Source organism: Etheostoma cragini, chromosome 4, assembly GCF_013103735.1.
Source record: "Etheostoma cragini isolate CJK2018 chromosome 4, CSU_Ecrag_1.0, whole genome shotgun sequence".
Taxonomy (NCBI): domain Eukaryota; kingdom Metazoa; phylum Chordata; class Actinopteri; order Perciformes; family Percidae; genus Etheostoma; species Etheostoma cragini.
In genome coordinates this window covers 17,363,209-17,379,307 of record NC_048410.1, presented here as the reverse complement: position 1 = coordinate 17,379,307, position 16,099 = coordinate 17,363,209, and the positions used below count along the sequence as shown (strand labels likewise).

General features: G+C 38.7%; 1 protein-coding gene across 2 annotated transcripts in view; it reads right to left on the bottom strand.

Annotated features, from left to right (window-relative positions):
* pax7a (paired box 7a) overlaps nt 1-13,522 on the bottom strand; it is a 44,816-nt gene extending 31,294 nt beyond the window's left edge. Inside the window, exons 1-4 of one of the 2 annotated variants that reach the window (XM_034869091.1) lie at nt 13,024-13,522; nt 11,577-11,812; nt 10,648-10,777; nt 10,118-10,246 (exon numbers count right to left, since the gene is read on the bottom strand). In XM_034869091.1, coding sequence (XP_034724982.1) covers nt 10,118-10,246; nt 10,648-10,777; nt 11,577-11,812; nt 13,024-13,111 — 583 coding nt within the window. In that variant the 5' untranslated portion in view covers nt 13,112-13,522. Of the gene's footprint in view, nt 1-10,117; nt 10,247-10,632; nt 10,778-11,576; nt 11,813-13,023 lie in introns of both variants that reach the window. The other variant, XM_034869090.1, reaches the window with a different exon arrangement.
* Nucleotides 13,523-16,099: the final 2,577 nt, after the last annotated feature.

Sequence of the window (16,099 nt, the reverse complement as noted above, 5' to 3'; positions counted from 1 at the left end):
CTGTGCCAGCTGTCAGAGCTTGACAACCTTAGGTGGCAGGGCGAATTGGAGGAAACTACATTTCTTTCAATAAATTATGTGGCTCTGACCTCCTTATTCATTGCACAATTTAACATCTAAATAATAAAGCTGGAGATGTCCTGATGTACTGTATACTTATTTGTGTGATAATTGTGTATGGCAGAATAACAATGGTTTCATCACTAACAAAGATGTATTCCTGCCAAAGGTCCCGTCTATTATTATTATTTTTACCCCGTTCATCTTCAAATCTTAAGACTTTAATTAACATAAAATGTGCATGCTACATTTAACCAAACAGATCATAATAAGGACAAAAAAACAGGACTGCAAGACAAAAATTCCACTACTGATTCAATAATAATCAATTATTATAATTAATATTTCTTATCTAGAGAAGACAGTGTTTAGTCCAACTGAGCCGTAAACACTAGATGGTACTGATTTATCCGCTGGAAGATTGTATTTGGATGAAATCAAAGAGACAACTGCACACCAATACTTGTCTCCTGACCGATTTGGCCTACATCAAGATATATTGAAAAATGACTGGTGGATCTTTCACAATTTAACCGTTCTTTGTCATTGTTTGACATTATCTGACAGCTGGCAACAACGTGTTTTTTATGTTGTTTGTTAGATAACGTATTAGTCTAAATGACAAGGATTCATGGAATTACATGGTTAATTAAATACTGCTTAAAGCTGAAATAACTCTGTATACTGTCTGTCCCATCTGACAATTCCCGTAGTCGAGACAAAAACAAAAAAACATTTTACTTTCAGTCTGATCAGTCTATGTTTGAGGCTTCTTATCTGTGTTGTAGCATGAAGGCTCAGAATCACTTTATTGCTCGTTGACATTGTTATTGGTGCTTCCTGACAACAGGCACCATTGTCTGTAGAAGTCCTGAGGTCAGTTAATTACACTTGTTTATTGCAGAAAAATGATGGCAGATTCTCTAGTGTTGTGTGCAGAACATCTGCACCAGGAGGATTGTTTTACAGATTCTTTTTGCAGGAACGAAAGAAAGACGCCAAGAGGACATCTCAAAGCAATTAAATGAGATTTCTGTCTGATAACTATAGGTTTTTCCATTAAAACCTTTAAAACTAATCTCCCCAACTGAGAGCACTTGTCTCTCCTCATGGCTTTGCTGGGATTCAGCAGTGAGAGATAAATAAATGGCTTTTAAAAAAACATTGTCCCTCTTGTCAAGACACATATCCACTCAAGAGCGCAACAGTCCACATGTCAACTCATTCTCTTCCCATTTCCTCTGCTCTCTTCGCTAAGACACTCCTGTCTAATGAGGTATAGGGGCTGCAATCCCACAGGGCTAAGCGGAGCTCTGTCATCCCTGTGTGTTGTTTTCCCTCTGGACAGCCCAGTCATCGTCCACTATCGAAGGTATAACTCACCAATCAGGATTCATTACAACACTTAATCTATGAATGGACTGCCCACACCCAAGCAAAATCCACAACTAACACACAACTGCCCGGGAGAAGAAAATAGGCCTCCCAGGGAACCCCCTCCAAACTAAATTGGATTGCCAATACGGCCCACAGATGTTTGAGAAGTCGAGAAAAACAATGGAGCAGAAAATAAATACTCCAAAGCCACAATGATGACTCCACTTGGTAAACTAACACAGTATTGATCGTCTTCTTTTTTGTTTGTTTGTTTAGAAAAGCCTCATCCCTGCTAATAGCTGTCTGAGAGTGTAATCTCTCCCTTGTCCTCCCCCTCCTCTCCTCCCCCTTCACATTCTCTATTATGTGGCTCCTTTCAGAGCGTCTCAAATAGTTTAGGTTCAGTTTCGCACTGGGGTACGGGGCATGGGACTGGGGACCAATTGTTTGCTAATGTTGACACCTGCCAGAGCAGGCTTGGTCTATTTGGGGCCCGCCAAGCTGCAAACTGGATGCTCCCCCTCTTTAGCGAGATTAAGTGTGGGTTGCTGGGGTCACAAATCACTGGACTCCCTCTGATGTTGTGAGGCACAGAGCCAGAGACTGAGAAGACTAAAAGAGAAAGCTGGAGAGGGCGGGACAGAGGAGGGAAGAAGGATAAAGAGTGACAGTCTATTGTTTACTGAAAAGGAGGGGAATAATGTATCTTCTTGGGTGCGCGTAACCAGTGCGCCCCATTCAAAAAAAACAACAACATATCAACAGTGAATCCACGTCGCCAAAGCATACAACAGTTTTCTGCCTTGTTTTTTGTCTCCTTTTGGGTGCATAAATGATCGGGACCATTTGAAAGCTTTTTGTTTGAAATTCAGCACAGTACAGAACAGGAAAGACCAATTGTCACACTCTGCGCTTGGTCTCCATAACAGCTTGTGCAATTTCCACACCCAAAATATAACATTAGCAGAAGAAGAAAATAGGATGCAAGGTACTAAACCATCTTCTTTTATGATGATTCAGAGGACAAACTACTATTTACCAGATAAAAACAACCTCTGTCCTTCAATATTAAATAAACATGAAGCCATACTCTGTAAAGCATACATTATTTCTAGAAACTATAATTTCCTAAGAAAGTGCTTGTTTACTCAATCATGTACATATATATCTTCTTTTAAGTGTATGTAAGCATGAGAGACAGTGCCTCCCCCCCTCCCCCCCTTCCTTTGCAGATGTACATTAATGCAAAAAAGGCAGAGATCTGAGCTGCAGCAGAAGCACTCTCTCTCCCTTTAAAACTGCTGCTGTCCAGCCTGATCGTGTCAGTTTGAAGGCCCCTATTCAAAAGTATTCATGCATCTGCCTTTGAGGCACAATAGCAGCTAGTTTATAAACTGTCTGCCCAGGCATCCAAAGGCTTTAGTTTGTATTGTTTTCAGCCCCTTAATAAACTTTTGGAGGAGTTCATCAACTTGCCTGAATAGCCTATGCAGCAAGTCTCAAGACAGAAGATAACAGAAGGGCCTTTTCGCCTCCCTCTTCTTTCTCTCGTCCTTTTCTAGTGGCTGTTCATTTAACAATGGTGAGAGTAGGCTGTCAGACATCACAGGGCTTTTTTGTATCAATACAAGAAAAAAAGTATTCAATAAAAAAAGAATGCGGCCTCGTAATAAAAAAGGATTCAAGACAATTGTATTTTCACAAGTGCACAAGAGGTGCTAACTCAAGCAGCACACTAAGTTGGAAAGTTGTTTACAAAATTAAAATGTGCATCCATTCATTGACATACAACTTTAAATTTGCAGAAAATAGGTAGGTAGAAAGTATGAGATTTAAATTTCAAAGGCCCATGTTTTAATTCATTTATCAAAATACAGCTGAAGGTGAAAAAACTGGGCAGATGATGATGAAAATATTAGTTTTCTCTAAATTCAAAGATTGCCTGACACCTGTTAGACAGAAATGATGGGATGCAATAAAATGTAATTTTGGCTGTAAGCCATTAATCCACTGTTCTACCTTTAAAGTCTGTGAAAAAAAAATAGCCAAACTTAAAAGTATTAATACATACGTCTGCTATAATTAATTTCATACCTAATTAAAGCAAGGCTAGACAGTCCATGCAGGCTGGTTTAGCCCGGTGGATGGCCGTAATTGAAGTAATAGCGGAAAAAAGGCCTGCTTAGAAACCCCGCAGCGGTCCAATTCAACAACATCCCCATCCAACAACGCTGCTCAGCCCCCCTCTACCTCCACCATCTGACCCAAAAAGGCCTTGTTGGCTGCCCCGGACCAACCACCTACTGTTTCCCACCGATGCACTTGGTGTGTTTTAACACCCTAATTAGATGTGACAAGTTCAACGAGCGGGTTTCAGAGGAGGAAAAGCTGGTCAGGTTATGATTTCCGAGTCAGCCTCACAGGGGAATCTCTGGACAGCTGATTCCTGTCAGCCTCATTCATCTTCTTCCAGCCAATTAAACATCACTCCAAACAAAGCGGTGGCAATTTGGGGAATATATTAAACGCCTCAAGTGGAAAAGTAAACGTTTGAACAAATAAACTGGTAACACTAACATGATAATAGTCATATTTAAATGGAAAATACTACTAAGGCAGTGCATGTGTGTATAGTGTACACATTGTGTATCTGATGTTAAAGTTGGAGCTGCTAATGATATTGGCCACAAAAAAATTAATATCTGGGCAAAAGAAATTACACTTGGGTAATATATAAAATACTAGGGCAACACCTACAAGCAATTTTTTCTAGAATTTCAACTATCAACACTCTTATTATTTCCAAAATGTTAAGCCTATTTCAACAAAAACACCACACGATCACCCCCAAATTACCACAAATTTGTATTTACCTCTATCAACATTATAACATCAGAATAAACTGACATTTTTAAAACTACATCACCTGTTTAAGATGAACCCCAAATCCCCCATTCACACACTAAGAACAAATGATGTCACAAAAAATGAAATTTCACATATTTCAATACCCCCCATTTGTTGACATGACTGTGTGACGCTGAGAATGCAGTGTGTGAGTATGTGTGTATGTGTGTGTGTGTGTGTGTGAGAGAGAGAGAGAGAGAGAGAGAGAGAGAGAGAGAGAGAGAGAGAGAGAGAGAGTCATTCAAACTTAGGAAGATGAAAAATTGAGAATTTCTATTTATTTTGGACTGCAGCCCTGCAGGCAGGATCCTGGAGCCCCATAGTAAAAATTAGCGGAATAAAACACAGCCAGAAACGAGAGACACGCTGAAGCACCCTACTGTTGTGACAGGATACCTGGAGGGCAACACTTCCTCTTTAATTTGTCTCGTATGGTTTGAGACCCCCAACCAGACATTCAATCCTCAGAGTCTGCATAAGCCTACTGAGTTTAATTGTCGATGGTGAAATTATATGCTATAATTAAATATCGTAGCCTATCATTTTAGAAATGCTTGGTGGCATGGAGTCATCTTATCAACTTGGTCTTCCTCGGCTTCATCCTTGTTATCACATTAATAGTAACAACATCTAAAATGGGCCTATCAGCATGTGTGGGGAATTGCAGGCTAAACGAAGGGCACCTATAGTTTTACAGCTTACATTCGGATATTTTTGAGCAGGAAATGTTAACCTTGAAATGCTACTATCTGTGCTTAACAATGTGTGATCATAACCCCATAAATGAGGGGAGAAATTGAATCCTTTTAAGTTATTAAGCAGGAAAGGATTATAAACTCGTCTTTATAAATGAGCTAGAAATCCCCATGTCTTCCTCTGTACACTTTTAAATTTCCCACAAGAAGCTGGAGAGGAAAGATTGCCCCTTTTCAAGAGCCCCACAAGAGATGGAAAAATCATTTTTGTGCCCAGATAGGGAGTCGTCCCACATGGTAAGCGCCACTTTAATTAATAGACAGCCTTGAGAGGTATCACTGTCAGCCTGGATAATGGTGGCAGAGTCAGTGTTTGTGCTTCCATGAATATTTCTGATGTGATCAAAGTCAAATGCCATCACAGAATGAATTTAAGCCTACTCCATTTTTTTTTTTATTTAGCCTAATGCTGCTGACACTTAAAGCTTCTGACACTGAAATGTCTCTGCAGTGTGGTAGGCCTACAAGCTTAAACTGCACTCCACAAAATTGATGCATTACTCATTACTCATAAGCATGGCTTCCATGTTATTATAGTGCACGGTTCGCTCATGTTACCTTGCTGGAACCAATAGGCTAATTTGTTACACTGGTAGTAGCTCTTCCCCATAACATTTCGCAATATGTCATTAACGACAAATTAGACCACCATTTTTGAACAAAAAATGTATACGCTGAATATAACATGTCACCATTTCTTTCACGTGGAATTTTGTTGTGAATTTATTGTCTTAAGCCTGCTCAGATGGTAGTAATCTTAACTAAATGAATGGATGGAGAAAAGAATTACAGGCCTATTCTGCCTATATGGTGTCAACTAATAATCCATTACTGAAACTAAAATTGAGATGTGTTACACCAGTGTAGGCCTACTGAATGAGACAGTGCAGTTACCATGTAACCTACTGGCTGTAATTTAAACTGGGCTCAGTATTTGTCCAATTTTGTTGATTTTTCTAGTATGGAGCATCCGTTAAAGGCATATTCCCTGAGACACGCAATCATCAATGCCAACTAAATACAATGTAAACACTCAAAACAAAACAGAAAAATATTGTTTAGCGGCAGAGCTATAGCCAAAGGATTAGAAGACTAAAATTTTAAGTGTAAAGTTCCCTTAGCTATATACATATTTACGTTTAACGGGAAAAGACTGCTCAACAGCATATTTATATAAAGTGGTAGGCTATATATAACAAAATCATTTGATTTGACTTTTAGCAAAAACGGTTTGGTAAGACAACTGTTAAAGATTTGAATTAAAATTTAGTTTTAATATTCAATAGTCCCTATATTATTCCGTCTTCATTCATTTATTTAATTTAGACTACCGTAAATACAAATAGTTCTAATATGATAGTGATGATTCTAATTCTTCTTCTTCTTTTATTTTATACTTTATAAATAGGCCTTACGTTATTATTATTATTATTATTATTGTTAATATTAATATTATTATTATTATTATTATTATTATTATTATTATAGTTGTTGTTACTCTTATTATCATCGATTTTGTCGTGCCTTTCATCTCCTGCCCCCTCTATAAGAAGAAATGTAGGCCTACCGATGTAAATTCCAGTGAAATGTGGCTTGAGTGGCTGCGGGGACAGGGGAGGTTAATCCGAGTTTAATGCAGTGAAGCACAGCGCAGGGTCTGGGCTATGATGGGTATGTTATCTCTGCCCAACATTTGGGTCTCCCTCAATTTCCACCCAGCCAAATAGCTGCGAGAAAGTGCAGATGGAGTCACTCTCAATGCCTGAGGAAAAAACGTTATTAATAGCTAAATAACTTCCCCATACTTTCACTGAATCTCTCTCACACACTGTTCCAGATGGATTTGTTTGAAGTGGTCTCTCGCTTCATTCCCCTGGTCTTCTCATTCAGCACGGCTTTAGACCCGAAATATAGCTACATTATATTACCATACACTAAGAGACTGGGTGTGTGTGCGCGCGTGTTAGTGTAGGCTATTTGTGTGCATACGTGTGTGTATGTTTGTGAGTGTGTTTAAGTGCGTGCGTGTTTGTGAGGTGGAGGGCGTAGAGGGGGCAGCTTCTCACAGTTTTCATCACTACAGGCCGAGCAGAAATTATATTTTTTTGTTTCTTTGTTTCTGTAGGAAAACATGTGCTCATCTAGGCTAACTGTAAGTACATGGTCAATCGAAAAACAACTATTTTTTTGCGTAACTGGTTGACGTAAATTAACTTTGGAGGTAACATACAACATACACTGATTCCGGAATGGAATATGAAAGTCCAGAGACAGTTGGTTTCTACAACTACGTTTGGAATCCAGTGTAAATCGTGATTTACGCCTCACATTCATTTCACTACAAATTACATTTCACTGCATATAATTGGAGCCTCCTTTCAGCCAATCCTAACCTGGATCGTTGGTCTGTCTGGCTTCCTCACACCTCTTCGCTGCTCTGTCACTTTCCCACCATGATGCTCGGAAATAATCCCATCTGACATCTGTTTAATTAAATTGAGCACCTCAGGTAATCCTGCGATTTGCTGAAGTGTCCATCGCCTGTCTCCACCTCATATGACGGTCAGGTCGGTTGTGTTAGTGTGGCAGATGGACGCCAGACAGCTGTTTCACCTTCTCTTTCTTAGCAGTGTGGCGCAAACAAAAGGATGTCCACGTTTGCACAGATGTTGTGCAATCTTAACCCAATTTCTTGCGCGTAATTTCACTTTGGCACAGAATTTAAAATTGCGCACCAACTTCTTTTTTAGCACAAACTAGTTTGGTGATCAACAGATGATTCACAGTTATGGAATTAGAAGGCCATTACAGCAGTAAGAAAAGGTGAAACTGACTTCCGTGCATACACTGAGTTGTTTTGGTTTAGCTATCCTTCTGAGAAAAAACAGTTGACTCCAAGCAACAAAATAAAATGTAACCTACAATATTATAATATGGCTAGCAGTTTGAATAAACGTTAAATAAAGCTAGATTAGAGCTGGGATAAATCCGGGATGTAACCTCTGAGAAAACCAAATACACAGGGCTAATAAACAAACAGATAAATAAATAAAGTCTTAAAATCTGGATAAGTAAACGAAAAAAAAATCTCATGAATTTTTGTGCCCTGGGCGAGCCACTGTGAGCTCCGCTGTGAGATGAAAGTGAAAAGAAATAAAAGGCTCTATTTAATCTGCTTTAAAACCCCTCTCCACATAAGGGCTGTGCTTCAAACTCGGAGAGTGAGGGGCTGATTGGGGATAAATACATTTCTTACCATGCCTTCGAGCTATTACACCCGGCACGAACACAGCCACCTATTCAGCAACCATCGTTTCCAGTGCTTACTCTAATAAGTATTAACATTATTAAATGCCATCCGGATGCCGATAGTCTAAACTGCTTTACTCAGAGGGTGCGTCTCTTTTTATAGCAACGTAATTGAGTCCCAATTTAAAACATAAGAAGCCCTAAAAAAAAAAGAAAAAAAAAAGAAGCAGGAACATCATGTGGATATTTTCTACCAACACTTAGTAATAATAATGCAACGATAATGTAGTTAACGCTTTAAAAGTCAAACTATCACATTACTCAGAAAACAGAACTCAGTTTTACGCGGCTGAGTTGTGCGTAACGAGCAGACTCTCCATAAGACTGTGGCCATTTATGGTCATTAGAGTTCACTCACCATCAATATGGACACTTGAGATATTTGCAACAAAGTTTTGACATTTCTTTCATAACATTAATGCGTGCTATGGCAGGAGAAAGGACACCGTTTTCACGCTATCAACTTATTCTTCTCCAACGGACCATTATATAAAATTACAAAACTATCTACCAGCGGGGCGTACTGAATAATTCATCTCCCTTTATGTCTCTCCGTGCCCTTTGTCCAAAGTTTTCACTCTCTTTTACCCGATTTTTTGAATGAGAATGGACGCGTCCATACTCTCCTTTTCGCTGCACTGCTTTCCAGGATTTGCTTTTGTACCTTGCACTCTTTGCTTAAGAAAAGCGTCAATGGAGGGGAGGTTTTGCTCGTGAAGTTCATCTTGAAGTTTAAAATATTTTGGCAATGTCCTTTTGAGGAAAAAAAGAGGCTTTTGTGAACTCTTATCTAAACCCCATTCACTCATGTTTGATCAGCAAAAGAGCTAACCTTTATATCGTTTGGACGCCTTGCATTTTTCACTCCGTAGAAAAACACTAAACATAACGTGACTATAAAATATGACAATAAAAGCAGAAGATTGTCTAGTAATATCTCAAACCTCTCTACTCTTATTAAATAACGTAGAATAAGAGAAATCTCACATTTTCTTATATAAACTTGTATTAACTAAGAACTTTTTTTCTCATGTGTAGGCTGCTATTACATACATTGTTTTACATATAAAAATTATGTTACAAAGGTATTATATACCACATGTAAGGTTATTATAAGCTTGTAAATACCATTGACAAACACTGACAGCAAATACCTGCATCAAAGCTTTATTTTCCCGTCCTCGCAGCATTACTAACAGAGCAAATAATAATATGAACATTGATTTCCACTTTAACTGACAAGTGGTGAAATGTCAGTGAACTGACATCGATTGTGAAATGGGTCAACTGTCAGCTGTCGTTTAGAGGTCGTTAAATGAATGAATGAATGAGGAGGAATTCGCTACACAAATTAATTTTCTGCTGTTAAAAACCTTCTGCCAAGGCTCTCATAAATAATTGAGTGAATGAACAACTGCTGGCTCGAAGTTAAAAGCAGGAATAAAATCTCAGCGTTTAGCTGCAGCTCGGATGTGGGCCAATATCCCAAGAGGACGTAAAGTAGGAAGTGTATTTAAAACATTTGCTCCCTGTTTACAAGGCTGTAATTGACCCTATAATAATAATATTATTAATAATAATAATAATAATAATATTAATAATAATAATAATAATAATAATAATAATAATAATAATAATAATAATAATAATAATAATAATGATAATAATACATATACAAAAGGGCCATATACTTTCTGCTGTTAACTTACATTTATCACCGAGGATGCCATCGATGCTATGCTTTGTTTTCTTTTCTCCATCTTCATCCTTCTTATCAGAGTCATCCTCGTCATCTTTTTTGCCAAATCGGGCCCTCAAAACGCGGCTGATGGAGCTCACTAATGGCAACAAAAAGGTAAATGGGTGATTAGCTCTAAAACCCATAAAAGAACCATTGTAATCCTATCATACATTTTTTTTACGATACCATACCAAAAAAAACACAGAAAAAGTTTTACATGGAGCAGCTGCGTTGACAAATTAAATTCTATATTAAAGGAAAATAATACACTATAAATGCAATGAGGAAAATTAACTATTGAGCACCAAAGGAACATTTTCCCAACAGGGTGTTTTTTTTTGGGTCACTGTATTTGTGCTTCCTGCTACACTGAACATGTTATTATCGGTAACTGGGGCTTAAAACAGGTTGAATTCAAAGTGATGTTCAGAAGTGGTGCTGCAGTGTTCGCTCGTAATAAGAAAAAAAAAAAGTGCAGCTTACCAGATGAAGCCTCACCTGAAGGAACTGTGCTTCTGTCGCACACCCCGTCCTTCAGCAGCTTATCCCGGATCTCCCAGCTGAACATCCCGGGGTTCTCTCGCTTGTACTCCTCGATCCGCTTCTCCACGTCAGGAGTTGCCACCTGCTTTAGGTTTGAAATGGTGTAAAGGTTGGGGGAAAAAGACGTATTAATTCAGAGGATTTATAAAAAGATGAACACAAACTGTGATAATAAAACGCATTAAAATGATAACAAATATGTTTGTACATGTATGTACATACGTACTTATGTATGTAAGTACATGCCAGAGACAAACAAACAAAATAAGCCAACCATTTTAACGGCACAATAAACCAAATTTTCAACACCAGTGATAAACTAAGCTATATGTCCCCCTTTAGTAAAACATGTAGCCGATAGAATAATTACACAAATAATTATTTCATGTTAAATACTCCCACTACTGCGTAATAAATCACTACTGAGCACCACAGACAAAAATATATATATCATAGCAATTGACTTCTCAGTGTTTGTTATTTTCATTTTTTTTAGGTTAATTCTTTTATCAATTATGAAACATATTGCATGTTTATATAGGATTATTCATAAAGAACAAAGTAGCAGCTGCAAAAGTTTGTTATGACCAGCAAGGACTGCAGAAAGGATGTTACAGGTGGGCTGTCATGTAGGCTAAATGTAAACGCTAATAAAACGTTTGGGAACCAGAATTATTATGATTATGATTATTATTATTATTATTATTACTATTATTACTATATTGCAGACGAGGTCTGACATCCTTTAAGTCTTGATCGTTCCTCTCCATCAGGTTGTTGCAATAACAAAACATCCGTTTTGAGCTCACTCAAGTGTGCTGCCCCTCGAGCCGCCCTCCCTCGCGCTGCAGTGACCCACAAACCCGTTCATGGATCCCACTCACCCTGGGCTTGCTGCCTCCTATGGCTCCCGGACGGATCGAGCCGGTCTCTTGGTATCGGCAGAGGATCTTGGAGACACAACCATGAGAAACTCGCAGTTGTCGCGAGATTACGCAGGGTCGGATGCCGTGGTGGGCCATCTCCACTATCTTGTGTCGGATGTGATTTGGCAGGGGCCTCCCGTTGATGAACACACCGCCAAGCTGGTTCACCCTACCCTGGCCCAGAGGGGTGGATACTGCGCCACAGTAAACAACAAAAGTCTCAAAAACAACATCAACAAATCTTGTTCCTAAAATGTTCACTTTATTGTATTAGAGGATGCTTATTGAGCTTGTTTTATAGTCAAATAGTGGCGTGTTTGCTGTGTTGCTGACTTTTAATGGGACGCTGTTTACGCACATTATCATACATTTTTAAGAGTGCGTCGTGCCAAATTCATCCAGCGTCATTCTGGTTGACAGCATGCAGGCTATCCGGGGCCACTTCAGGATCCAATTTCACATTCAAGAGAGACTAAAGAGGGACACTTCCCACCTTGATTATTCCTAGTCATGCTGTACAAATATTGATGTGATCCTTTGAGTCATCTCTTTGCTGTGTGTATTATTGCCATTTCCAGCAGCAGGACACTTGAACAAATCCCGCAGCTCGAGTAACTTGCGAGCTACGTGGTTTTTCTACATTTCAGTCCAGAGCACTTGAGCACGAACTGGTTGTAATGGGAAAACTGTTTCCATAAATGCATGCAAATACAAAGTGATCTTTTTTCTGCCCATATGTTCAGACAACTTGAACATGGGCATTAAAAAAGAATTACCAATTAGATTGCTTTTTGTGTGTGTAACAATCTAAGCTGGACTTTAAAATACAAATCTAAAGTCTACAGTTAAAATCTGTCATGTTGGCTTCAATTTAAAAACTAAAACAAAATTAAAATACAATATTTTCTGGGCCTTTTATTATCTTGTATATATTATTTGAACGTCAAACCATCAAAAACATTTATAAATATTTCAGGTAGATTCCGTATAATAACCATTACAGATCTACACATACAGATCTAAACAAAACAACCTAAAATCAGATGCAAATAAATCCACATAAATTCACACAAAGATTATGGAATTTTTTATGAATAATAAACACAATATCAATTCAAATTAAAACAAGGCTGTGAGGAAGGCTATTCTAAAAGGTTGTGGGTTGATTGTCAAAGAACGAGCCGAAGTTTTTTATGCAAATATAATTCCCTTTCGATTCAGGTTGTTAACTCTAATCATCAATGACTAGAGGTCGTATTTGTTCACCCACCTTTTTATTTCCCAGCATGTCGCCGGTAACGAACTGCGCTCTGTGTGACTATTACGTTGACATATGGAAGTACTGATGATGAGTTATGTCACAGCACAAGTTCAAACATCAAACACACGTTGTCGTTTCTCTTACCTTCCAGGGGGAAGCCGGTTCGGGGATAGTTCTGGCCTGGCGCAGGGCGCATCATCCGAGGCATCGTTCCTGGTAAAGTAGCCATCATTTAGCCACTCAAATAAACAACAGACAAACAACAAAACGGACTCCAGTCCAATAAAAAAAAGCCGCAATGTCTTCAAAATGCTCAAAATAATGCACAGTCTGCTGTCAAATCCAAATCCAAGGCGGAGAAACTGGACAAGCCCTTCCACCAGCGAAAATTAATGATGCTCTCCCGGTGCGATGAACGTGCCCAAAAATGTAAAAAAAAAATAAAAAAAAATCAGCTGTTACAAATTAAATAAAAACTCCTTTAAGCAGTGAAGTCTGCAAAATGGAGCATTAAAAAGTTTTCTGTCTGAATGGTAAATGCACTGTAATTATTTTCCTTGGTGTAGTTTGGGATCAGTATAATGTCTGGTGGCTGGCTGGTTGGAAGTAGTTTAAGTGGCCAACTTTCGTGCATGTCGTAGGAGGAGACAGCCGAGCGCTATAGGCTCTCTGGCCTTTCTTTTATGGATGAAAGAGAGTGGGTTTAGCCAGGAGCCGACCGACCAATCAGAGCAACACATTTCAATTTTAATTCACTGCTGCCTCTCTCATTAGACTTCACCAAAAAGCAGTTCAAAATGTTATTATATCTAAATGTTATACTAAAGCCTGTCTTTTCAAAATGTGTCTGCTTCCCTGACATTCAGCTATTCGAACCTGTGGATTAATAATGATATTTCCATTTTCTTTTTTTCTTTGATAGAGCAGAAAAAACGTAAGGGTATATTTTAAAAAAAACAAAAAAACATATTTGCCCATATATAAACTACATAACAATATCAAATGAAAAATACCTGAAATGATATCTTAAAAAAATATGAAAATAGTTTATTTTTTATATTGTCTGCCAATAAGGAATTAAAGTCTGAATAAAATCTCAACTTTTTAAATGAATTGAGAAAAATCACCTTGTTTTTTTTATCAACCTTTAAGAGTGTAGGCTAAACGTGTAGCCTATATTCTAAATTGTCCCTCCATACACCAACACGCGCTGAGCTTCGTGCAAAAATCATGGTCCAAAATAATTGAGTCAGCAGTTGATGGTGTGGTTTCTGAATGGACAAAAGCTGCGCAAAAGCAGCCCTGCCCAGCGAAGGTTAGACTACAAGATGCGTTTGGCTTGTTAACCTTTCAATTAAGTAAATGTGCGCAGCATGAACATCTAAATCGCTCCTATAGCTTTTGTGGTAATTACAACATTTATATCGACCCTCTATTGATGACAACAGGTTGACTTGCCCTCGAGTACGCACAAGAGTAATTGTTAAAAATAATAATAATGCGCTACTATTAAACACGAATAAAAAGAGCACATATGGTGGAAAAGAAGAAGTGCATGTGTCAACGATGTGGGCCCACCGTGCATATAAAATTGTGTGACAATTGCCGTGGAAAACACTCCTGGTGGAAGGCAATTTCACAAATAATTTTAGCAACAATTAGGGAGTGTGGAGGGGTGAAATGGCGATTTCACATGCAGATGTGCCGGTGGGAAGGATCTGGTACCCTGCCGAATAGCTATGACCCTCACTCTCCCGCTTTGGTTTGCTTCACATGGGACAGAAAAGCACAAAGAGACCGCCTCACCCTCCTGGGAAGCTGCAAAGAGCAATGGATTAAGTCAAGCATCAATCATGTGGAATCCAAACAAAAGCAAATGTCTATGGAAAGCATGTTCTTCTACAAATATTTTCACCTCTGTGTTTGTCTGAAGCTACAACAGGTATGTTTTTGAAATCCCACAGACACGCAATTCAAGCTGTTAATCCCTGCAAATATCATTGGTTCACCCACATCAGGTCTGCCCCAATCAGTATTAGCCTGTTATTCATTTGTTATGCAGCTGATGATAATTAGGGCCTACACCAAAAAGAAAGGTGTGATATATTCAGTAAGTTACGAAATTAAATGTGATGTTCTGTTTGTAATATTTTTGCAAATATAAAGCCACTTATAGGTCTGAACTATACATCCTGTTATTCTAATTTGTTTCTGAGTATTTCAAGGCAATTGATTTACACTAATTTTATTTAAGTTAATAGGCTACTATAAATGAATTGCCAGATGTTCATTTAGTTATTTTTGACAAAGCCATGCAGAGGGACACATTAACACAAACACATCTAGAAACACCTTAACAACTTAAACAAACAAACACAAAACAACTTTGGAGATGAACAGTCACTATGATAAATAGACACTATACGTTGTACAGTGTGTACATGGTATACAAGCTCAATTTTGGTGCTTGAATTGCACTTCATTGTACAGTTTTCTTAAAGGTCCCAAGACATGGTGCTCTTTGGATTCTTTTATACAGACCTTAGTGGTCCCCTAATACCATATCTGAAGCGTCTTTCCCAAAATTCTGTCTTGGTTCAGAATTACAGCCACTAGAGCTAGTCCCACAATGAGCTTTCCTTAGTATGTGCCATTTCTGAGTCTGTTGCTTTTGAGGAGGAGGGGGGGGGGGGGGGGGGGGGGGGGGGGGGGGGGGGGGGGGGGGGCGGCTTGACCAACTGCCAGTTTTCTTGGCAAATTTCTTGGCAGAGAAAGGGTAGGTAACATTGCATCTTATGACCTCATAAGGGGCAAGAATCCAAATCGGCCCATCTGAGTCAGAGCAGGATAACCAGGGCTCGATTCACACCTATCACCATTTCTAGCCACAGGGGGACCATAGGCAGGCTGGGGGAACCCATATTTATGTAAAAAAACGTTCATGCCATGGGACATTTGATGTAACACCACATTCAAGAACATTTTTAAAGAGTCCAGATAAAGAATTTAAAAGCTGATGCCGGCTTGAATTTGTGATAACAGAAGCGTTGAATAGAATAAATGGTTATTAGCCTCCTCCTTTTGGACCTACAAACTCAACACGGCAGCAGAAACAGCTGATATTAATCAACCAAAATGTTTATCTTGTAAAGGCTTTTAGTTAGCCTATATCTTCTAAACTGAGTTTTTTTTCAGTATTTTATGATTGCGTTATTATATT